The sequence below is a fragment of the Fusarium oxysporum genome, chromosome IV (genome assembly GCF_013085055.1).
Source record: "Fusarium oxysporum Fo47 chromosome IV, complete sequence".
NCBI lineage: Eukaryota > Fungi > Ascomycota > Sordariomycetes > Hypocreales > Nectriaceae > Fusarium > Fusarium oxysporum.
Genome location: NC_072843.1, coordinates 3471535 through 3494867, shown reverse-complemented (window position 1 = coordinate 3494867; position 23333 = coordinate 3471535). Strand labels below are relative to the sequence as shown.

The window sequence follows — 23333 nt, the reverse complement described above, 5'->3', positions numbered from 1 at the left end:
AACTAAAGAGCAAACATATGAGAGCCATACGTGAATCTTTCTCAAAAGCCATTTACGGTCTTGATTCTGTCCTATTAATTAATCCATAGACAAGTACTAACGTGCGTATGCAAATATTTAAGAACTAGTAACCTATTTGGGTATCAAACATCTTCCTTCTTTCCATCTTTCTTCCTATGATATGTATCATCTGGCGACCATCGACGATCAGCCCCAAGAGCTCTCCTTGCATCGGTAGTGACCTGTTTCTTCCCCTCAACAGACAAAGACTCTCGAAGTCGTTCAAGGAGTCTATCCAAAATCCACTCAGTCTCTTCTTGACTTCCCATAAGCGGACTCCGATTGCCGACCCACGACCAAGCCGTTGTATCATCAGAGACCACGTCCTTTTCAACACCTTCAGCAGTCTCATTCGTTTTCCTGCGACGAGGGTGGTGGTGATGATGATGCCGATTGTTTGGCTGCGCTTTTCCATGTGTCTCGGCATTGCTTTCATCCTCACCAATGAGCTTAAGATACCATGCCCACTGCTCAAAGGAGTATTTGTGTGGCTTTGATGACTTGAGGTGGTTCATGAGGACTTGTATTTCTGAAATGAGGAGAAAGTGGAGGTTTGTTCCCGTAGGTAACTCCTCATGGGCGTCTCGAAGGCGAGATAGAGAACGACGAACTCGAGCTGTGAAGGTTGAATTATTGCGGCTTTGGCCTGGTCGCGGATCTGCTGGGTCATCATCTTCTCCAGCTTCTGAGCGCCTCGGCCGTCCGCGGGCGTATTCGTCAAGCTTCTCCTCTTCCTTCTTGATCGTCGAGTCTGAAGTATCAGTGCTTGAATTCTTCGAAGCTGGTTTCTTGTCCTGGTTTAGGGGCGGCGGCTCTGTGTAATTAGCATAAATCAGACCAAAGGTACATCTGTTGATGATGTATTTGAGATCGCTCTTGAAGTTGTCCTCTCCTGGGAGAATAGTGACATTTCCAAGACGAAGCGTTCCATCACGGATAAGTTTGACAACGGTGTCTCCAGCGTTTGAAATAAGGACTGTCATGGTAGGCAACGCAAGCAACGACCAAAAGACGAAAAAGGACTTTCCAGCGTTCGAAATAAGAGTAACATCGCCGTATCCGATTGTTGTGAGACTGACGAAGCAGAAGTAGAAGCCATCAAAGTACTTCCACCCTTGATAGTCTTCTTCGCACTTAACAAAGATATAGGCGCCCAAGAGCCACAGAATAAGCCATACACCGGTCGAGATACCCATGGCGACCCAACGACGACGATATGATGTTTGAGCTTGGATCTTACGCATAAGATTGAATTCTGCCTTTCGACGCTCATATTCTGTTGCCGGTAGCTGATTGTTTGATTGTGCACCTTGGGAAACCGTAGAGTCTTGTCGTCGTGGCTCTCGAATTGGCTCGAGTACCTCATCCTTGCCTTTCTTAGTCATGGTTCGGACAATACGTCGGCGTTTCTTCTCTTCCATTCTGGCATCGACTTGTTTTTTGCCTCGCTCGAGGACAAGGCTGCGGATAGAACCAATGACCAAACCGAGGCTGATGACACCGACCAAAGCGTATGGCATCATGAGAGCTCGTCCGAGATTTGTTTGAGTTGTGAAATCACCAAACCCAACAGTAAATAGAGTTACATCTGCCCAGTATACGGTGTCGAGATAGTTCCAGTTTTCGATATTGGAAAACACAACGGCCCCGACTAGCAAGTACAAGAGAAACATGATGGTCTGCAACATGAGAGTCCGTTGGCTGGGCGTCAAGTTGAAGTCGTTGGGATAATGGCCAACCGATGCTCCATAGAAGGTTATCACCATGAGCGAAGCATCGACAAAGTAGAGAATGGCAGCCCAAATGCCGTAGTAAAAGGCCTGAGACCATATGAGCTCTTCTCTCGGGTGACCAAAGCCTTCATAAAGCGGCCCAGAGGCTGTAGCTAGAAGAGCGATGAGTAGAATAGCAGAGATGTACCATCCGATGATAGTGAGTGGCTGAGCGATAGTAAAGCGTACACGACGTGTCATGTTTAGTAGGAGGAAGATATTTGATATGATGGCCATGCCGAGCTGGATAGCGTTTATGACGGTGAGCCATATTGGATCAGCGACAAAAGCTGCTTCCTTGAGAGGTTCACTGGGAATGTAGTGCTGTCTCCATGGGCGTACGAGAGCGCAGATACTGAAGGCTGAAGCAACTGGACCGAGGGTGCCGGCAATCATGGGGAATGCTGAGGAAGCAAACCACCAGCGGCTGAACAGTCAGAGAATGTAGCATTTCGTGATGAAGGTGAGGTGAAGCTTACTTTGGAGCCAGGTGAGCATCATCGTTTCCTATGCGTCTGTCATGAGAGACAGACTCTTCAATAATGTCAGTCTCCTGTTGGATATTATCTCCGAGATCCCCGTCGTCCATGAGGATATCTCAAGCCTATGGCGATCCGATATCAAGGATAGAGTCGATAACAAGGTAGCATATCCTAGATAAGATAATCTTACTGCAGTGTAAGTCAAGACTTATATATTTCTTGGCAAAAAGAAGGGATCCATATCGATTCAAGGAGGATATTCAAAGAAAGAATTCTTGGCGTGGGGATAAACATGCACATGCCCATTGGAATGACGTCGGGCGAGATCAGATCTTAAGTTAGAGGGAAACAAACGGGTTTTGATCACGAGCTAAACCAACTTTACGAGACTTGCAGGGCCTGTCAGAGACAAGGAATATCATTCCTTGGGGGTTGAGTTGGTGGTGATCTAGTGGCTACAGCGGCTCAAATCTGGGGAATTAATACAGGATCTAGGAAAAGACGGCATCTGATTGCTTTAGTGTTTACTGAAGGTTTATCGATTCGATTATTGTTCCCAACGTTTGTGAGTTTGTTCGTGCAATTCACCTCCTCAACGATGAATGTTATTACCGGATCGTCATTTGTGGGGTGAGCATTGTCTGGCCAATGATATTACAGAATCATGCAACGTTCAAATTTCACTCCCGCCAAAACAAGCCCTTCCTCATCTCATGCATTATTCAAGGGTTCTTGATATTGGTCTTTTAACAGAACATTTTGAACTTCTCTTTAATTGGTGCTTTAACTTTGATTCCAGCCTCATGAAATTTGGCTTTTGTCAGTTGAATCGGTACATTAGCCGCGAAATAATCGACGTTTGAAACCACGCGTCTTCTCACCTTCACTCATCGCAGAGCGTGTAAGTCAAACAAACAGTTGTATCTCGACTTCCATTGACTAATCTTCTTGTTGAAGTTTTAGAACAAAAACAGTCATCACTTACCATATGGATTGGTAGTGCTGTAGCAGCATGCGAAGATGCCTCCATTTCCAAGCCCTTCATCACGCCAGTCGTAATCGACTCGCCAATCCTCTCCATAGACAATGGCAGCGACTCTATAGCATCCGGAGCCATGACCGTGTTCAAGTCCGATGTGGTTCAGCTGGCCATGTGAGCATTGAGTAAGCCATCATCTCATACTCACAAACCCATTACTAATGCTTCATAATAGCCTCATCAACATTACCGAGCAGCCAGACTCTCCACTCTTCATTCAACTCCCAGCTTCACCCGTGGATGGTAATCAACCTCCTCATATCCCTAGATTTCTCCAAGGGAAGCCACTTGCCAGCATCAACTATCGTTGGAACTCCTTTGACGATGAGTCGAGCGAAACTATTCCAGTCGACGATGTCTGGCCAACGCCAATCCACGATACCTTCTTCGCCTATCAGTGGATAGTCGAAAATCTGGCTCCCGAAGGTCTCAAGAGGCGTGGTATCTATGTCTATGGCTCTCACCTAGGTGCAAGTCTTGCCTCATCTCTGGCACTCTCAGAATCACGACCGCACAAACCATTTGCAGTCCGGGGTCTGGTGGCATATAACGGAATCTACAATTGGACCATGTTTTTCCCGGACCACCCAGCAAATCGACTCGGAAAGCATGCAAACAACAGAACCAACTACTTCAAGCCTCGAGAGGGAACATACGTGCATTACCTTCAGCAGAACCTACCGATATTCTTCCAGTCAACGGTCGACATGTTCGATGTCTTCGCCAGCCCAAGCCTCTTCTTCCACAACCCAGGAATAAAAGTTCCCTCATCTTACCACATGTCGGAAGAAGAGTCTGCAGCCATCGAAGTCCTGACCAACCCGAATGCTGAGTTCGATATGAAAGAAAAGACACCGCGTATGTCAAGGCTGGTGTTTCCGCCCCGCAAATCGACGCTCAAGATTCCCGAGGCACTTCTGCTGTACGACACACTCCCTGTGCCGACAGCGACGAACAGACCGGGTCGGCCATTTAGTGGGAAACAGTGGGGAAACAGCTTAGAGCTGCAAGCGCGCGAACTGGGTGAGATGATGCAGCGAAGTATCCAGATGGTCGAGATGAAGGAGAGAGGACTCTGGGATGCGGATGTTTCGATGTGGGAGAATGAGCCACGGCGAAGGGTAAAAATGGAACATGCTGGGGAAGAGTCGGAGGATATGGTGATGGATGAAAAGGGAGAGAAGGTCGTAGAAGAGTGGCTAACAGAGAGATTATCACCATAGAATCGATCTCATGATCATGTAGCAATAGCCATGTACAGTACATGCAGCAATAGTTCGAATGTTGATAAAGGGTTGACCTATTTTGGGGTAGCACAGCGCTAAAGCAGCGACGGAGCATTGAGAAAGCTTGTCTGGTGGGGTAATATGCGATTGGATCCCTTTGATATCGAGACGCATCTCTTTTTGTCGTTCGAGTCTAGAACGAGCGGCTGAAGCACTTTATCAGCCAAGTTTGAGAAGCTGACTCGAGGAGATGTACCAGCAGGTACTTGATTAACAAGGAAGCACAGTCAATCATGACAGCATAAGAACGAATTCGCCAGCTTGAGAGGTACTTGTCACTGATAGTGATTGACTAAATGATGAGTGGACCAGCGGCTAATCAATGCACGCTGTCGTCAGGGCGGTCTCGTTTTCAATATTAGCGTCCAGGGTCACAAGGCCTGACATGTCTCTTCTTCTGGACCCTTGACATTTCCCTACAGTGTCAGTTTCATCTCTGATAAAATTCCACAAGAGAAAACACAGAATCAACAAGAATGCAAGATTATAAGGATTACACGTATGTCTCGACTCTCCCCCCTGGGTAATTCACTCCTCCAAGTACCAGGGGTAATCTGCCGATAATCAAGATCAAGTTATTATTACCTACCCCGTAACTAAAGGTAAGGTACCTGCTAAATTATCCGGTGGATCCTCTGTTACCACCCCTGGAAATGCTTGTTTTTCAGTGGCTGCCTCAGATTCCAGTTCCAGTTTCCAGTTGGAATCCTTGGAAGCGCAAGGATGCTTCAGTTGAGATTAGGTTGGATTGCATCCAATGTCACCCACTACCGTTACCGCTGCCTCTGGCTGATACTGGACTGTACCTGTACTGTCATGTACAGTACATGACTTACGAACTGGCCATGGCTGAGCAGTTTCATCTCCCGTCTGCCCGCCTCTATTCTTATCCTTATCCTTAACCTTCCTTCACCTTCTAGATACCTTTCTACCCTTTGTCTTGACAAGACATACATCACTTTCCCAAGCTCCATCTGGTACGTTTTCTCTCGATTCCTGCTTCGCGTGGACTTTATCGTCCTGGTCTGTCTCAGTCAACTTCAGACGTGCAAATCCAATAGCTTCGCCAGCTCAAGGAAGCATAAGCGATAGAATCAAGCTGACCATCACTTATCATCAGAAATCCTATATCAAACACCATGCCTGGAATTCGTACGTCACAGCCCGACAGCGTCCTCAGAAGCGACTCTAACAAGCCCCTCAACAGCTCTGCACGCCCTTGACAACCTCAAGGCCAAGCTCAAGGCCGCCTTCAAGAAGAAGGATAACAAGGAGGAAGCCAAACCCGCCGACCCCAAGCCTACCGAGACAAAGCCTGCCGATACCACAGCTGCCACCGAGCCTACCAAGGCCGAGGCTGCTCCTCCTGCTCCCGCCAGTACGTTTCTGCCTATGCGATCTATTGAATACCCCGTTACTGACTGTCGTGTGCCACAGCTGAGCCAGCTCCTGCAGCTGAACCCGCAGCCCCTGCTGCCGAACCAGCTAAGGAGGAGGCCAAACCCGCAACTGAGGTCAAGCCTGAGGCTCCCCCTGCTGCTGCTGAGCCAGCCAAGACCGAGGAGCCAGTTGCTGGTATGTCGCAATGTACACGATATCCATGACCAAGAACTAGAACTAATGATTGAAGCTCCTGCAACTGAACCCGCCAAGCCCGACGCTGCTCCGGCCACCGAAGCTCCCGCTCCCGCTCCCGAGCCTGCCAAGACCGAGCCCGCCCCGGCTGCTGCCCCTGCTGCCGCAACTGCTCCTGTCGCCGAGACTCCAGCTCCCGCCCCCGCTGCTCCTGAGACTACACCTGCTGCTCCCGCTGAGGCTCCTAAGGAGGAAGACAAGAAGGATACTCCTCCCGCTCCCGCTCCTGCCCCTGTGGCCTCTGCTTAAGTGCGACTCGAACAAGGTTACCTTCTCTCGAGGTAAGATCTCGATGAGAACACCTTGATCGATTAGAGTACCAAGAATGTGCGTTCGTAATTGTCTTAGAGGCATGAGTCTTTTAGTTGCATGACAGGTTCGCTGTCCATGTCTGTTAGCTTTTCTCCTAGCAGTTGGCTGGATACCCAGAGAGAAAAGTGTCGCGATGCTTTGTTTTAAATATATACCCGCTTTCTATATCCTAGATACTTCCCTCGCTCCAATTTCAGATTGTGCTTTTATAGGATTAGACTGCAATTTGAGGGGATTGTGATGAGATATCAGATGTTTTCCACAGTCTAAACTCATGATCGTATGAGATGCATGGTTGGAATCTCATGGAATTCTATAGGATCGAATGCGCAAATCAATATCTATGTCCAGTCCTTGACTCCCTAATATGCTAAAATCTCCAGATGCTGGTATATGTATCCCCTATGAATCTCTAGCCCACGGTGCTTTGGTAACAGTGATTTGTGCACTCGTAGATTCACTCGTAGGCGCAGCGCCTCGAGGTGGTCTAGCAAGTGACCCTGAACTGGGTCCTGGCGGTGGCATCCGAGTATAGGGAATGCCGGCTACTGGTGGAACTGGCATTCTGGCAGCTTGAGCCCATGGTGCAGCTGTTCCGGGCCCTGAAGGTACTGGGCCTGCTGTGGTTGGCTGGTTCGCCATATGGACGCTTTGTGCCGGAGTTGCAGCATCTGGATCAACATCCCAAGAGAAGAGGGAACCGAATGGGAAGTGCTGGACAACGGGGAACTTAGACAGCACTTCAGCGTTGAACATCTTGATCATACCCTTGTTGATCTTGCCCCAGCCGTCTCGAATACCGGAGATATCAAAGAGAATAGGACTGTGTTCCCAAAATGGGCCCTTCTTAACATCGTTGATGAAGCCAATGGCAGAAAAGTACATGTTGACCTGTCGCTGGTCCTCCACCACAGCGGCTTTGGTAACGTCGCTAGGCTTCGGCGCACCTTTAACAGATCCCTCCAAAGGCATCGGCTCGTCATCGTTTATGGGTCGTGTAAGTTGCGCGGAGCCGAATACGTATGGCATGAAGGAATGATCGTCGAGGCCCCAGACGCCGTGGGAACCAGCGGGTTCGAGAGTGTAGGTTAGGATGAGTTTTCTCACCACGTTGAGATATCTAACAGTGTTAGCGGTATCCATCCAGTATATGTGAAGGTAACCTACGGTTCGATAACCTTGAGGACGATCTCGCGCTCGATCTCGCCTCCTTGCTGTCCATCCTTGAAGTAACCCAGCTTCCATAGACACCCAAGAAATGCTATAAAGCTGAGCTCATGCCCAGTTCCATAGTCTAATCTTTGAACGCTGCCGAAACCACCAAGTAGGTAGCTAGAGACTTCCACTTTCGCCTTTCCATCGCCAATCTTGAGTGTTTCACCTAGAAGCCCTTCTCCTAACAGCTCGTCCAAATGCTCCTCAAAGATAGCATACCACTTTCGAAAGCTGACATTTCCAAATCGTCGAGGACCGGGGTCAGGCGGTGCTTGGTCGATGAAGTTCTCGACCTTTGCCAAAAGGTTCTGTAGAGCTTGGACGGACAGCGACGTCGGCGGTTTCGAATTGAGGGGAAAGGTGCGGGGGAGGGGTGACGGTGTTTGGTTTCGAGGACATAAGGCGTGGTTAAGCTGGAGGATGAAGATTCCGATATCGCGGTAGGCGAGGCTGGTGAGGAAGCGTGCGACGTCGGAGCCTTCGTTGATGCGCTTCGAGGGCTTAGTGAATGCTGGTGGGGAGCTGAGGTCCAAGATCTCGAGAGTCTGGTGTTTTGGAGGGGTTGCGGACGTCATGTTGACGGCGGCTCAAATCCTTGGATACTGCGCTGAGGATTTCTTGACTATAAAACAAAAAATGGAGTGCTGTTTGGGAGGATCGGGGGAGTTTTACGGTGTAAGAATAATAAGTGGGCGTTGGTGCTTGGTTGAAGCTGAGCTGGTTCTGTTGGATGGTTGGAGATAATTTAGTAATCTATTTTCATGCTCGATAACCATGAAACTCCAAACACATATGCCTACCTTAGCTTGAGGAACCATGAGTTCGCTTAGTTATAGACAATTACTTTTATCATTCTAGTAGTTTCTATGAGTTTCAGTCTCAGCATTCAAAAATATGCCTGATCTTGGTTCATCGGCTTCGCATGGCCTCATGGAAATTCTTGATAAGATATGCATACATGGATCATGATAATGTTTGCGACTGGCTGCTTTGAAGATATCCTACAGATATGCAACCACTTCACAGATAGAAACGTAGTTTCAAGATCCCAGGCCATCAAGCTACATAGTATCTATTTGATGCTTCAAGAATCAAGGTCGCATAAAATTTATATTCTTACCGGCTCCCGACAATTATGTCATTTGTCATGTCGCATGGGAGCTCCCAGTCCTAGCTTTAAGCTCCCGTTCTTAAGCTTCCCTCGCCCCACTTCCTCTTCCCAACCTTCAATGCGCCTGCTTTGAGCGCCGCTGTTCACCACTTCAACTCAATCTTGAAGCTCTCAGCTTGCCTCAAACTTACCTCTACAGCTAAGGAGCTGAAACGAAAAATTCTCGTTGAATTTTCGACGTCCCCCAACCGCGATTACATCGTTATCTGTGGACGCGCTGCCTTGGCGCGCGATAACACAACACAATAACAAAACCTCGAGATGGTGGTACAGCTGCGGTCCAGGGGTAAGGTCGGTGGATCATCAGCTGAGCCTGAAGCGACAAGAAAACCGCGAAAACGTACTGGAAGACAGCAGTCAGAGAGACCTTCCGCGCTTAAGCCAAGCATTGAGGTACAGATCAATGCATCAGGGTCGAACTCAAGTCGACAGTCAACCATTCATGCAATTCCGCAAGATCAGCCCTCTACCAGCCGAAGCCGGGTGACGAGATCGAAAAGGGCCAATACTCCCCATGAAAAACTGCCCTCGCCAACTCCGAGGAAACGTCGTGCTACGAACGCAAGTTCGAAAGACCAACCCGCCAAGCGCCAGCATCGTTCTCGTCGCAAAGCTGCGCTGGAAAATGCTGAGGAGGATGAACAACCTCAGCTGAACCAGGAACACGAAGAGGCCTCAGAAGCGGAGGAAAACGCCTTGCCGGAGCACCCGGACTTTATGAACATCATCAATTCGAACATCCTAGGTATCAACAGTTCTCGCAACGAGCTACCCATCAATGGCGAACTACACCCGGAGAGAGCTGGTAGGAGGATCTCTGAGGCAGAAGTTCCTCAGATTGCAGACTCGGACGAAAATATCGCCTTGGACGACATACCACAGGAGCAGGAACTAGGCAACGCTGGAAATAACCAAGCTTCAACTACAAGTCCTGAGCAACCAGAAGCACCGCATGAAGAACTTCCAGTATCTGAGCAGGAGGCCCCTCAAGCGACGCAAGTAATGTCACAATTTGATACATCTTCTCGAAGGCAATCGTTACGACGAAAGCGTAGACGGCAGAGCCAGAAGCCGACTTATGACGCACCTGGTTATAATGCAAGGGGCGTGTCCCCAGATCTTGGTTCAGCAGTTCCTCAAGCGCCAGCCACAGAGGCATCAGCGTCACAACAAGTCCACGCTGGGGGCGATATCTATAACGTTCCGTCCGATGGAGAGCAACCAAGTCAGCCGATAGTGTTTAGGGGGGAGAAGGAGACCCACGGCACGCATGCTGAACATAGACGGAAAGCTAAGCAGGATAAACGAAAAAGAAGCCAACCTGAGCAACAAAATGATCAAGCACCATCACAGGCCGAGAAAGAGCAAGAAGAAGGGAGAAATGAAGAGAGTGCCAGAAAGAAAGATAAGAATGGAGATCAAGATGGGGAATATGAGGATGAAGGTCAAGACTCCGACAATGATGAGCCGGCAGCAGAACAAGAGCTTGATACATCGGATCTGGTTGAAGATTCGTTGCTGCTCGACGAACCACCAAGTGGTTTGCAAACAGCGCACCTAATTCCTACCGCCTGGATTAAACGAGATACAGTACAGAAACTCGTTTGGACCACGACTTATTCAGGGTGGATGAATGGAAGAAAGTGGAAGAAGGATGCTCTCGAGCTCGCAAGAACAGCTTCTGAAGCATTGAAAGAGGACGAACGTGTGCGATCAAGGCTTGTCTTGGCTAAACTTTACGATCTCTACGAACTTTGCAAGGAGATCCCGTCATCATCGATATCACAGCAGCTGGAATATATTCGCGAGCACACAGCCCAGCTCAACAGTTTATACACCACACTTCGCGTGACTATTGACGAGTTCATTTCATCCATCAACACGATAATGGAGCAGGGCGACGCGAAACAAGTGAGCAAGGGCTATCAATACGTGACAAAGTTGCACAGACGCATCATTCCTATGCTGGTTCTGGTATTAGATCAATCTTTCCAGGCTGGATGCGGAAGACCTGGTGAAAGTGCCAAAAAGCTAGGCTTTCAAAAAGGAGAATTTACAGTGTACACACTAGAGCCACTGGAGAGGGCTGCAGGCTGGGCCCTGAGACTCTCCCAGGTTGTGGAAAGCTGGTACGAGCTTCATCCTCCCAGGAGAGAACGTGATCAAGGCGAAGAGGCTAAGGAGCATCGGGGAATCTTCAGGGAAGCCACAAAGCAGCTAAAGAAATCGCTCGAGAAGGCCAGAGAAAGCATTGGTGCTATTAAGAGAGCACCGAACCAACGAAGGAAAGTTATACAGAAGGATGAAGCTGTTCGAATGGAACGCGAGGCTGATGCGCAGCGGCGCAGAAACATCCAAGATATGCAGATGCAGCGTTTTCTACAGTCGATGCAGAAGATTGAATCATCTCAACCGCGTCCGCCCACGATAGGCTCATACCGACAGGCTGTGCGCAGCTACCAGTCCGCGACTAGTCGGTCAGGCTTAATCAGATCGCAAGAGCCGTCGGATGTTGAATATTTCGAGAAGCATGGCTGGCACTACTCGGAAGATGATCATCTCTTAAGTTTGATCCGAACCACATCCCACCCGAACTATGAGATCTTTGGCCGGGTGCTTCCTGATCGAGATCCCGATGAGCTGAAAGAGCGGTCAAATTATTTGAGGATGGTTATGCGCGACAAGTATGAGCGAAAGGGTATTCAACCGCCCGGGTGGTGTGTTGCTGAAGATTGAGACTAAGGTCAGGAGCTATTGGAGTTGGGAGCATTTGCTTTTACGATACCCTGAACAACGCGAGATACGTCTCTTGGAATTCAAGCGAACTGCGTATGATTAATGAAAGAACGGTTACGAGTGTGCATCGTTATGGCAAAATGTATTATTACCCAACGTACTACAGAACTCGCATCGATGGCGAATCAGTCATGATGAACTCATCAAGGCTCTCTTTGATGACATCAGGACCCAAAAGAAGCTGGTATTGGTTGTCAGCAGTTGAGTTGGTGTACGGATAACGTTTCATGTCTTCCATGGACGCCTGAGGTTCTGCCAACGGCGTAATGCCACATCATTGACATCCAAGGTAGCATTATCTGTCTATCACATTGACACATTCGGCGCATCAAGAACAAAGCATCCGTGATTCCACCAGCACATACACACTTGGGCGCCCTGCAATGGTGTGGTGGTTTAGACACTTGGCCTGTATCAGCCTGGACATATTGCATTGATCTTTGGCTTCTTGTATGATTGATCACAGACTTTGGAATTGGTTGAAGCGCCTTTAACGCCACATGTGATGGTGAAGGGACGACGCTATTGCCCAAGTAAGAAAAGTGGCGAATCAGGTCTAGGTAGTTTGGGGTAATAAGTCAACAGATCAGGATTTATTTTGGTCGTCTTCACGCGTTTTCCACGCGCCGTGGGAGATTTGATAGATCCAGCCACGAGCATGGATTTCGCCCTTGACCCTTTGTCTTTGCTCTTAATTGGCCTGAACCAAGAGAATATGAGGTTTAGGATAAAGTAGCTCATAGATCTTCAAGCTTCTGAAAGCTACCCAGGTCGTGGCTTGCATTAATTGCCGTGCATTGCATATAGTGCCTTACTTAGGTCGATACAGCGGGTCGTCGCATGCAGAACCAGATGTTGCCCAATGTCTAGGGCTTCTTTGGGGTATCTCAGTGGCCAGACTGATCTTTGCCTTAAAGAATGGTCCAGTGTTTCTGGCCCAAGACATTGAATGGCAGTCTAATGTCCGCCCAGTAGCGAAAGCCATCAGTCATTGGATCTTGAACCAGGAACCAAAGCCACCCGCGTAGCCCAAAGACCCCTGATTCAAAGCGACAGTGGACGACCAGCCCCGCCCCCCTGGAACGGTCGCTACAGTCCAACCGCTGGGGACCATCAGGGCCCTGGGAGAAAAAGCAATGTTAGTGGCCGGTGAAACTCCACTTTTACCACTGGGTGTGGAAATGGGAAGAACAGCTCAGGATATGGATCACAAGGTGATAGACCAAGAGGTACGTATCCATCCGCAATCTAATATCCCGTCCCATCGACAAGACAGCTCAGCTTTCTCTCTTCCCTTTCCAATTTTATCTCCTCTCCCTCTAACAAGAAGCTTGCGAACATCGTCAGTGCAGGAGTCATTCTAGACTTCTCTAACTGCTTCATTGCATTGTTTCTTTCTTTCGTTCCTTAATTCTATCTGTCTTATACTCCACCGTTGTGAACGGTTTTCTAGCTGCCAGCGAAGCGCGGTTTTGCTGGATAAAAAGGAGTCCAACTCAAGGTGAGATTAACCAATTCCTAGCGGCTGATACCTACATACCCTTGACATAAGAGCTCATGGCTCGTGCCGTTTTCTCCCCTGGCATCTCTTGATTATCCTGGGATGACAGGCGAGCTTGGTTGTTGAACGACTGACTTAAAAAGTCCCGTGCGACATCCATATATAACCTGTCACGGGTACATTTCTCTTTACATTTCTCTTTGCTAATATTTGCTTTTCTTATAGAACTTTATTTTTAATTGCCCTTTCGACCCCGCAAACATGTCTGAATCCGAGAGCTTTGATGTTGTTCAGCACGAGGAAGCTGTCGCTTCTCAGTCTGATGCTGCTGCCACTGAGCCCGAGAGCCCTCAGGCAACCGCTCCTGCGTCCCCCGAGACTCCCAAGGAGAAGGCAAAGGAGAACGGAGAGGCAAAGCCAGCTTTGAAGAAGCCTACTACAACCTCCACGACGGGTACTCGTCGACCTGGCTCTACTTCGACCACGGCCAAGCCTGCTGCGACTAGCACTCGTGCGCCTGGCGGTCTGAGCAAGCCCCCAACCCGACCTCCTGCCTCGACTGTTCGCCGTCCTGCGACATCGACTTCTAGCACGAGCCACCGAAGCCGACCTAGTATGAGCGCCAGCGAAGATGACAAGAAGTCGACCACCTCCACCGCTTCTTCTGCTCGTAGAACAAGCTCTATTGTGTCTAGTCCGGGCAAGACTGCTGAGAGGAGGACCGTTGGTACTACAAGTTCGACAACTGCTACCCGACGACCTGCGTCGACATCCACCGCGGCCCCACGAACTATCACTACCCGAACGGCAGCTACCCCTAGCACTACCGCGACACGAACGGCCGCCACTCGATCAACGGCTGCAACACCCACCGCCAGCAAGCGTCTCTCTACTTCGGGCTCCTTGACTGCTGCTTCCCGAACTGCAACTCGACCTGCTGCTGCTTCTGCGGAATCTGCCAAGGAAATCGAGGCCCTCAAGGCCAAGCTGGCGGAGGGTGAGAGCGAGATCGAAGCTCTTAAGATTGAGGTGAAGAGCTCAGAGGAGAAGATCGCTGAGCTCACTGAGAAGATTGGTAAGGAGGTGACCCCTGCCGAGACCGACGCGAAGTCCAGTGAAGACAACGACGAAGCAATTGCCACTCTCAAGTCTGAGCACGAGTCTGCAATTGCTGCTCTCGAGAGCCAGGTTTCTGAGGCGAATGAGAAGCTGCATGCTGCAGAGAGCGATCTTGAGAAGCTTCGAGCTGACCTTGATGCTGCTGTTAGCGCCAAGGAAGCAAGTGAGACTGAGCTTGACTCATTGAAGAAGCAGTTCGAGGCTGCTCAGGCTGAGAATGAGGAGAAACTCAACTCTAGCCAGGAGGCACTCCAGAAAGCCATTGAGGAGAACGCATCCAAGATCGAGGAGCTGAAGGCTGTCCTTGAGGCTGAGAAGGCATCTGCTATCGAGGCGCTGGAAGCAAAGCACAAAGAGAATCTTGAGAAGGGCCAGACTGACGCTTCCTCTCACGAGACTGCTTTAGCTGAGCTCAAGGCTTCTCATGAGGCTGCGGCCGCTGAGTTGCAAAAGAAAATCGACGAATTAACCTCTTCGCAGTCAGCCCTCGAATCCGCTAACGACGACAAGCTCAAGTCTGAGCAGGAGGAGCACAGCTCTAAGATTTCTGCTCTTGAGGCTGATGCCGCGGAGGCTAAGGCGAAGCTGGAGGCTGCTGAGAAGGATGCCGAGGCAGCCAAGTCTGAGGTTGAGTCTCTCAATGGCGAGATTACCAAGCTTCAGTCCAGCTTGTCCGAGAAGGAAACTGAGCTCGAGGCTGCTAAGCAAGATCTTGCTAAGGCTCAAGAGGAGGCTGCATCCCTGAAGGCTGCTGCCGAGGAGGCTCAAAAGTCTCTTGCTGAGAAGGAAGACGAAATTGCAAAGGTCAAGGAGATGCACGAGGAGCGCATGAAAAGCATTTCTCAGGATTACGAGACCGAAATCGAGTCTCTTCGAGGAGACGCCTTTTTCAAGCGCAAGTACGAGGAGCTTGAAACCCAGCACAACGAGCTCCAGACCTCCTTTTCAGAGGCTGCTGAAGGCCACAGCAAGGCTCTTGAAGCTGCCAAGGCTGAACATGCTGCTGCCGTTGCTGCTTTGGAAGAGAAGGAGGCCGAGCACCAGAAGAATCTCGATGCGCTCCGTGCCAGCCACGCTGAGGAGCTCGAGTCTGCAAAGAACTCTGCCTCTGGTGACCACGATGCTCACATTGCCGAGCTCGATTCTCTTAAGGAGAACCATGCTAAGCAGTTGGAAGTGATCAAGAACGAAGGTGCCTCTACCCATGCTGAGGAGCTTGAGTCGATCAAGGCTGCTCATGCTAGTGTTCTAGACGCTCTAAAGAAGGAGCACGACGAGGAGAAAGAGAAACTCGTTGCCAGTCACAAGAGCGAATTGGCCTCTGTCAAGGATGCTAGTGAAACTACTCATGCTACTGAGATCGCTAGGCTCATGTCGGAGCTTGACAGTGCTAGAGAATCTGGCGAGACTGCTCATGCTACTGAACTTGAGTCTCTAAAAGCCAAGCTTGAGGCTGAGAAGGATGCTAGCGACAAGGAGCATGCTGAGGCTTTGGCCAAGGCTCAAGAAGGCATCGAGGCTGCCAAGAATGCTGGCGATGAAGCCCATGCTGCTGAAATCGCCAAACTCAAGGCTGACCTTGAAGCTGCCAGAGATGCCGCCAAGAAGTCATTGGAGGCTGAGTTGGAGGCCTTGAGGGTGGAACTTGAAGAAACCAAGAAGGCCGGCGAAAGCAAGCACGCTGAAGAACTGGCCAGTCTTAAGGCTGAGCTTGAGACCGCCAAGGAGGAGGTCGAGAAAGCACGCGAGTCCAACTCACAAGCTATTGAGATGGCCCGATACGAGCTTGAGAAGAACCATGCCGATGAGGTTGAGAAGCTTCTCGAATTTAACGGCGAGGTCATTGAGCGCATGAAGAGGGAAGGCGGCGATGCCAAGAAGGAACTGGAGGAGATGACTCTGGCGCATACCAAGACTATCGAGGATATGATGGCTGAGCACAGGAGCAACAACAGCCACCTGGAGGACAAGCTTGCTCAGCAAGCTGCTTCCAACGCTGAACTTGAGGCTTCTCTGAAGGCTGCTCAAGAATCTCTTGCCAAGGCTCAGCAGGAAGTTGAGGACCTTTCTCAGCGGCTTGCTCAGGAGAAGACCGAGCGATTCACTGCTCTTGCTGAGCTCGAGGAGGCCAAGAACACCAAGCCTGACACTTCCGAGGCTGATACCCTCAAGCGAGAGCTTGCTACAACCAAGAAGTTCCACGAGGATGTCATGCATAGCCTTGATCTCGAACTCAAGGGAACACAAAATATGCTTGAGGAGCGAAGAAACGAGGTAGTAGCCAGCCAAAAGCAGGTTGCATCTCTGACCGAGGACCTTGCCCTGGTCAAGAAGGAACTCGAGGCCTTCCAGGCCCAGGCCGACGCGAGCAAAAAGACTGCCAGCGCTGATTACCAAGACCTGAATGATAGCATGACCGCTCTTGTTGAGGAGGCCACAACCAAGGCCAAGGACCTCCAAGCTAAGCTAGATGAAACTGTGGCCAAGGTCGAGGATAGTGAGAAGAAGATTGAGGTATTGGAAGCCCAGCTCAAGGTCAAGGATGCCGAGATTGCAGAGGCAAAGGTATGCGTGGATTGAGAAACCCTTAAAGCTATCTTAATTAATATGTGAATAGGCCAATGCTGCCGTTGCCAAGCCCAAAGGTCTCTCGGCCAGCAGATTTGCTAACGCAGATGATGGCGACAACGCTGCTGCGAACGAAGATGCAGCGGAAGGTGAGGAGATTGACGACCATTCCTCAGCAGCACTTGCTTCGGTGCGAAAAGCCCCTGCATGATGCACCCGCACGAGATCCAATGTGCCATGCGGTCTTTTTGGTCAGTTCAGGGCTAACATATGGATTGTAGATAAGTAAGGCGAGACTCACAGCCAAGCAAATGGATACCCTCGATAGGGAAATGAGGGATCGCAACTTGCTGTAAGTACATGGGACTCTACGATCTAGACCACGAGGCTGACAACCTACCAGGATATTGAAGTCTATCACGGATGTCAAGTCGCCAAAGCTGGGTGGTGAACATCACTACGAGCAACAGCAATTCGAGCAGTCGCAGTTCAGTTAAAGGAGACATGACAAACGACGAATTTTCTATTCCGCTTCTATGGTCACTTTACAATTTAGTTCTCTGTAATACCCGCGGCCTGTGTGCAGAGCTGCAATTTTGCTTAATGCTTTTATTACATACACAACATTATGGGCAAGAGTCACAGGATATGTGAGATGGGAGGAAGATGGAGATGGAGGTGTTTAGACCGTCCTTGAGTCAACATGTAACAGAAGAGATGGTGCGAGATACATATACGTATGTACGACAGTGTCGAGGTTGACGATACCCTGGTTTATTTCAATGCATTTGTGCTTCACTTTGTGACTGTGATCATCAGCGAATATTATCTTGTGGTACCGACTGTAGCTTGGCAAAAATGACGAGGTGGGCAGAGTCAAAGTTACCGCTGTAAGCTGCAGTACAGTACCTACCGCTAGCCATTTCGCTTTGACGCTGCATAACATCTTCACCAATCGCCAATTACGCCGAATAATTCACCCAAAGAGCGGAGACTCCGCCATTTTACTGAGACACAATGACGTTGTTCAGAGTGTGAGTATTGGATGAGCTATGTATGTATCAATGTGCTGATAACTACTGTTCCCCTCACAACAATTCTCTCATAGTCTCAACATTTATCAACTCAGCGGCTGTGGTTTTTCTTATACAACCCTTCCTGGGGAAGGACATATAAACCGCCCAGACCTGCCGGCATTTCATCAACTTCAACTTTACTTGACACAACTTCAATCACTTCAATATGGAGGGATACGCTATTCCTACCAAACCTGTCGCCAACAAAGACTCAATCGTGTCAGGTAGTCAATGGCGCTTCACCCTCATTAACGACATTGTTCTCCGCTATGAATGGGCCGAAGATGGCGTCTTCGAAGATCGCCCATCAACATTCGCTCTCAATCGAGAATTCCCTACTCCAAAATTCACAGTCTCTGATACAGATGATCAGCTAGAGATAAGGGCAGGTGCTTTTCAAGTAACATACAACAAAACGCGCTTCGATAAATATGGCCTCGTTGTTAGCTTCAGTAACAAGAACACTCTCTGGGGCGCTGATTGGCGATATGGAGAAACGCCGCAGAATCTTGGTGGTACAGCCAGGACGCTTGATGAGGTGGATGGACGGTGTGAACTTGAGCCTGGTATCCTTTCGAGAGCGGGATACTCGGTACTTGATGATAGCAACTCTATGCTTTTCGACTTTTCTGGATTTGCAGCACCGAGACGACCTGGAGATCGAATCGATGGATATCTCTTCTCGTATGGCTACGATTACAAGGCTGCCATGAAGGCATTCTTTGCCATTTCTGGAAAGCAGCCTCGTCTTCCGCGATGGGCACTCGGTAATTGGTGGAGTCGCTACTATCCTTATACTGATGAGGAGTATCTCAAGCTCATGGACAAATTTGAAGCTGAGAAGGTCCCGCTCTCAGTCGCTGTCATCGATATGGACTGGCATCAAGTTCACGGCGATCACATCCCGCATGCTGGCTGGACGGGTTACACGTGGAACAAGAAGCTCTTCAAAGATCCCAAGGCCTTCACCAAAGCTTTGCACGACAAGAAACTCAAGGTTACCTTGAATGATCATCCACATGCTGGTGTGCATCACCATGAGGATCAGTATGAGGCAATGGCCAAGGATCTTGGACACGACACCTCTGACAAAGCTCCAATTCTCTTCAACCCTGTTGACCAGAAGTTTATGCACTCTTACCTCAACACACTTCATCGAAGTCTCGAGAACGATGGCTGTGATTTCTGGTGGATTGACTGGCAGCAAGGTCCATACAGTCGTGTCCGAGGTCTCGATCCTCTTTGGCTTCTCAACCACTACCACTTTCTCGACAATGAGAAGCAAAATGGGGAAGGGAAGGCTATTATCTTCTCCCGTTTCGGAGGTCCAGGCAGTCATCGGTATCCTGTCGGTTTCTCAGGAGACAGCATCATGACTTGGGAATCTCTCGAGTTTCAACCCGAGTTTACAGCTACAGCCTCCAACATTGGTTATGGGTGGTGGAGCCACGACATCGGTGGTCACATGGGTGGTTATCGTGACGATGAGCTTGCGACTCGATGGGTGCAATATGGCGTTTTCTCACCTATCATGCGACTCCATTCCCAGATGGGCTTGTTCACTTCCAAAGAACCCTGGCTGTATCGCCCTGAGTTTGCAGAGGTGATGCAAAATTTCTTGCGGTTGCGTCACAGGCTTATTCCATATCTTTACACCATGAACTGCGCATCTTCGTCGAATGATGAGCCAGTTGTGCAACCCCTGTACTGGAAGTTCCCGGAAAGAGATGAAGCATATGGAAAGCCAAACCAGTACTACTTCGGTTCAGAGCTAGTAGTTGCGCCTATCGTGAAGCCCCGCGACAGGAGAACGAACCATGGTGCCGTGGATGTTTGGGTCCCTCCTGGTCGACATGTTGACATCTTCACTGGAACTATTTACGACGGCGACCGGGACATCAGGGTGTTTAGAAGCATCAAGAATATGCCTGCGCTTGCACATGAGGGCTCCATCATCCCTCTCGATGCGGACCCTGCCCCTAACAACGGTGGCGAGAGCCCTAAGAACTTTGAGGTTCTCGTTGTTGTAGGCAAGAATGGCAGGCTCAAGATTGAGGAAGAGCTTGATGAAAATGATAAGACTGATAAAGGGAACTACAGCGAGTCTCCCATTCTTGGCTATTTCCAGCAAAGTGGCAGGCTATACTTTGAGCCCAAGGGCAAGGCTTGGAGTATCAAGTTCCTATCTATCATGGAGGTTCCAAAGGGATTCAAGGTCGTCAGCGGTGTCACTGATCAGACTGTTCTTGATGTCGAGCCATATGTCGAGGAATATCCTAACGTGCCTGGCCTGGTCGTCCAAATTCCCGTACTTCCCGATAAGTTGGATACGGTATCTATACAGCTCGGCGATGAGCCGAAGCTGAGCGTGATTGATCCATTGAAGCGTATCCAGGATCTAATCCTAGACTATCAGATGGACATGTGGACCAAGGAAAAGCTTTGGGGAGTTGTCAAGGCTCCCCAGCCCACAGCGGTCAAGGTTGGACGACTGATGACCTTGGGGCTGGATGAGGAGTTGCTTGGACCGGTAATGGAGTTGCTCATGGCTGACAGCCGATACGAAACATGCTCCAACTAATTGCCCTGTCGCATTCCAGAATTTCGACTGGTCATCGATCTTGAGCCAGAGTTCTCAACGTCCAATGCCTTCACCAACCCTCGCCTTGAGCAAAACATAACCAGCATAGAGGCTCAAAAGACAAAAAAACATACAACACCAGGTATTCGCTGGTCGTCACCGACCCAACTACTAATCCGGCGCTTCGCAGCTTGACGATGGGGGAGCGGACGGGACCCCGTATTCTCTGCGAGCTATGGTCGTATGTGCTAGTTGATGGGCTTGGATGGGGTCAAGAGAGGCAAGAGTTGTCAGTTGATGGATAGGTCGATGCTCTCAAACGATAAAATGTTCTTGTAGAGTAAGCGGACTATAGATAAATAAATTAGATCAACTATCTCGGAGCTCATTTACATACTCTGCTTGAAGTTATCCAGACCCAATCGCAATTCAATGCCATTCTTACACGTACGGTAGTTGGGCGAATTGATCATTGATAGTCACTAATAGCACAATATTAACGAAGAAAACAGAGCTAATGGTTTATATCATGTGGATAACGTTATTCTCTTGGACTGGGACTAAGTGAAATGGTTCAGGTTAGCTAATAAGCGAGCCCTTCAATATAGGCCGTAACAACTCGGCCCCTCATAAAGCATGTAGCATTGCTTTCATGCAAGGCAAACTACCAACGATAGTCCGTTTGAGCCTGTTTACTTCTGCTCAATTCAGGCTGTTGTAGTCATGTTCTGCAGTAAAACGTGAGAGGTACATCTCAGCAAATAGTAGACTCTGGTGGCGAGTGGGGCAAACTCAACCTAGACATCGTTACTTTCTGACCTCGACTCAACCTCAATTAAGCTTGACCCATCAACTCGATATCCAATCACAATCACGATGACAACGAGACTTAGAAACGCAAACCCATGTGACGGCTGCGCTTTACGTCGTGTAAAATGTGAAGAAGGAAAACCATGTCACGAATGTCGACTCAGAGGCATCGAATGCACCGCCTTGAGAACCCGCAAGAAGCGTGGGCCAAAGGGCGGACCTCGAAGCACAACCAAAGAAAAAGTCGAGAGATTTCAACAGAGCATCAAGGAGACACAACCTTGTAATATTCAAGATGATGATCAATCGCAGTCCGACCCTTCCAGCTCTGTACCTCTCCCGCCTTATCGCTTACCACTCCACGAATATCAGCGTTTCCTCCAATTCTCAAAACGACCAGTATCTTCCATTTGGATGGTCATCAACCCCGACCACCTATTTACAAAAATCTCAGATAATCTTAACGACTATGAGTCTCATGCCCTAGCAGCCGCACTATGTGCTGCCACCATAGCTCAACTAAGACTACCAGAACATGCTGGCCCACGAAACACCCCTTCATCTCTTCAGTTTGCTACCGAGTGTCTTCAGCTAAGAGAACTTTATGATTATCGAGAGAGCTACAGTCTGGCTTCTGCACTCATACCCTTCTTTCTTCATGTTTACCACTCCAACGGCAATAAGCTACGAACCGCGGGCCTATTTCTAAGAGAGGCTGTAACGCAAGTTCAGCTCATGCAGCTTGGTTATCCTGAGACATATTCGCACCTCACTAAGCAGGAGCAATCACTTAGACTTCGAATATACTGGCTTGTTCTCATCACTGAGAGGTACAGTAGACCTTAAACTTTCTGTCATGTTTGCTGACGTTTTGTCTTAGAACATATTCCGCGCAACATGGCTTGCAAGCAGTTCTCCTAGTCATCGATGTCTTCCCAGACACGCAAGATGACATGGCAGATGAACGACGAATGCAAGCTTTCATCTCCCTCACAAGACTCTTTGCATATCTCGAGAGTAACTTGACAACAATTTCATCAAACCAGCAGCCCCTTGAGAGACAAAAGCTGGTATCATATCAAGCCGCTCTGTGTATCGACGCACATGATCACGCTGCTCGTGAAGCTCAAAGAGTTGACTTATTCGTCACCCGCCAATGGATCAGACTCATTCTATGGGAGTATACGGCTCGCCATTTTGCAATGTCATGTTACCCGGATGACGAAGCTTTCTCTCTTTTCCTTCCAGTCAAGATCGGCCACAAGATGCTCTCACTTTTTTCAATGGTGACAAATTCTGCCATCACAACCCACGGATATGGCATTGTAAGTGACAAATGGAGATAGTTTGTACTGAAATTGACTTTGATATTACAGGAACTTAAAGTATTCCGATTAGCAGATGCAATGCTTGATATCGTTGCTTGCACGCCATTTTCGGCTCATGGTAGTAGTATGCTTGTTGGTGCAGGAGAAATCTTATACTCTCTTCAACATGTATTGCACTCTGTTGGAGGACGAGACTCCGGCTTTCTACACAAGATACAGAACCGAATGTCACAGCTGGAGTTGACGACTGGATCATGGCCATACCTCGCCATATCAGACGCAGAGGATTTAATAGAGGAGATAGAGAACGATGACGGCTTATGATCGTCTTTAACTTTTGTAATAGATTAATATGAACACTGGAGTTCGAACCACGAGGCGCCCGAAGCCATACTCAAACCATGTTCAATTCACGAATTATATATTTGCTAGAACGAAAAATACCAGGCTATCCATTCACTTTGTTATTTCTAGCAATTCCCCTCATGTTATAAATAATTCAAGTTAAGTCCAGATTAAAAAGGCTGTTTGTTTTATGCAAGACGTCGATAAAACTGTTTGTTGTTAGTGAGTAATAAGCCG

The 23333-nt window shown here is 49.0% G+C and overlaps 8 protein-coding genes across 8 annotated transcripts; 6 read left to right on the top strand and 2 right to left on the bottom strand.

Moving 5' to 3' along the window:
• Nucleotides 1-57: 57 nt before the first annotated feature.
• On the bottom strand, nucleotides 58-2630 carry FOBCDRAFT_159792 (uncharacterized protein). The gene is made up of 2 exons (XM_031178466.3): nucleotides 2312-2630; nucleotides 58-2259 (listed from the first exon to the last, which is right to left on the bottom strand). Exons 1-2 carry the CDS (start codon nucleotides 2419-2421, stop codon nucleotides 144-146), a joined length of 2226 nt encoding a protein of 741 aa, XP_031044353.2. The 5' UTR covers nucleotides 2422-2630; the 3' UTR covers nucleotides 58-143.
• Nucleotides 2631-3429: 799 nt separating this feature from the next.
• FOBCDRAFT_239196 (uncharacterized protein) lies at nucleotides 3430-4576 on the top strand (the record flags this gene model as incomplete). The annotated part of the gene is made up of 2 exons (XM_031178468.2): nucleotides 3430-3467; nucleotides 3529-4576. The coding sequence occupies 2 exons, from the start codon at nucleotides 3430-3432 to the stop codon at nucleotides 4574-4576; spliced, it is 1086 nt and encodes a 361-aa protein (XP_031044355.2).
• Nucleotides 4577-5778: 1202 nt separating this feature from the next.
• FOBCDRAFT_200555 (uncharacterized protein) lies at nucleotides 5779-6523 on the top strand (the record flags this gene model as incomplete). Its single annotated transcript, XM_031178471.2, has 4 exons — nucleotides 5779-5791; nucleotides 5847-6017; nucleotides 6077-6214; nucleotides 6270-6523. 4 exons carry the CDS (start codon nucleotides 5779-5781, stop codon nucleotides 6521-6523), a joined length of 576 nt encoding a protein of 191 aa, XP_031044358.2.
• A 383-nt stretch (nucleotides 6524-6906) lies between these two features.
• On the bottom strand, nucleotides 6907-8419 carry FOBCDRAFT_292231 (uncharacterized protein). Its single transcript, XM_031178472.3, has 2 exons — nucleotides 7754-8419; nucleotides 6907-7706 (listed from the first exon to the last, which is right to left on the bottom strand). The coding sequence occupies exons 1-2, from the start codon at nucleotides 8374-8376 to the stop codon at nucleotides 6989-6991; spliced, it is 1341 nt and encodes a 446-aa protein (XP_031044359.2). The 5' UTR covers nucleotides 8377-8419; the 3' UTR covers nucleotides 6907-6988.
• A 616-nt stretch (nucleotides 8420-9035) lies between these two features.
• Nucleotides 9036-11881, top strand: FOBCDRAFT_260010 (uncharacterized protein). Its single transcript, XM_031178473.3, has one exon. It carries the CDS (start codon nucleotides 9234-9236, stop codon nucleotides 11706-11708), a length of 2475 nt encoding a protein of 824 aa, XP_031044360.2. The 5' UTR covers nucleotides 9036-9233; the 3' UTR covers nucleotides 11709-11881.
• A 1188-nt stretch (nucleotides 11882-13069) lies between these two features.
• Nucleotides 13070-17546, top strand: FOBCDRAFT_31694 (uncharacterized protein). The gene is made up of 5 exons (XM_031178475.3): nucleotides 13070-13269; nucleotides 13495-16953; nucleotides 17006-17146; nucleotides 17238-17308; nucleotides 17360-17546. Exons 2-5 carry the CDS (start codon nucleotides 13531-13533, stop codon nucleotides 17451-17453), a joined length of 3729 nt encoding a protein of 1242 aa, XP_031044362.2. The 5' UTR covers nucleotides 13070-13269; nucleotides 13495-13530; the 3' UTR covers nucleotides 17454-17546.
• Nucleotides 17547-17912: 366 nt separating this feature from the next.
• On the top strand, nucleotides 17913-21001 carry FOBCDRAFT_221670 (glycosyl hydrolases family 31-domain-containing protein). Its single transcript, XM_031178483.3, has one exon. It carries the CDS (start codon nucleotides 18199-18201, stop codon nucleotides 20611-20613), a length of 2415 nt encoding a protein of 804 aa, XP_031044370.2. The 5' UTR covers nucleotides 17913-18198; the 3' UTR covers nucleotides 20614-21001.
• Nucleotides 21002-21489: 488 nt separating this feature from the next.
• On the top strand, nucleotides 21490-23075 carry FOBCDRAFT_292224 (uncharacterized protein; the record flags this gene model as incomplete). The annotated part of the gene is made up of 3 exons (XM_031178484.2): nucleotides 21490-22253; nucleotides 22304-22748; nucleotides 22800-23075. 3 exons carry the CDS (start codon nucleotides 21490-21492, stop codon nucleotides 23073-23075), a joined length of 1485 nt encoding a protein of 494 aa, XP_031044371.2.
• Nucleotides 23076-23333: the final 258 nt, after the last annotated feature.

Bases quoted from the DNA above. Each gene is read 5' to 3' on its own strand.
- FOBCDRAFT_260010 (XM_031178473.3), top strand. From the start codon at position 9,234: ATGGTGGTACAGCTGCGGTCCAGGGGTAAGGTCGGTGGATCATCAGCT.
- FOBCDRAFT_292231 (XM_031178472.3), bottom strand. From the start codon at position 8,376: ATGACGTCCGCAACCCCTCCAAAACACCAGACTCTCGAGATCTTGGAC. The intron at 7,707-7,753 runs GTAGGTTACCTT...TAACACTGTTAG, and splicing joins GTCCTCAAGGTTATCGAACC to ATATCTCAACGTGGTGAGAA.
- FOBCDRAFT_221670 (XM_031178483.3), top strand. From the start codon at position 18,199: ATGGAGGGATACGCTATTCCTACCAAACCTGTCGCCAACAAAGACTCA.
- FOBCDRAFT_159792 (XM_031178466.3), bottom strand. From the start codon at position 2,421: ATGGACGACGGGGATCTCGGAGATAATATCCAACAGGAGACTGACATT. The intron at 2,260-2,311 runs GTAAGCTTCACC...CTGACTGTTCAG, and splicing joins GATGCTCACCTGGCTCCAAA to CCGCTGGTGGTTTGCTTCCT.
- FOBCDRAFT_31694 (XM_031178475.3), top strand. From the start codon at position 13,531: ATGTCTGAATCCGAGAGCTTTGATGTTGTTCAGCACGAGGAAGCTGTC. The intron at 16,954-17,005 runs GTATGCGTGGAT...ATATGTGAATAG, and splicing joins CCGAGATTGCAGAGGCAAAG to GCCAATGCTGCCGTTGCCAA. The intron at 17,147-17,237 runs GTGCGAAAAGCC...TATGGATTGTAG, and splicing joins CCTCAGCAGCACTTGCTTCG to ATAAGTAAGGCGAGACTCAC.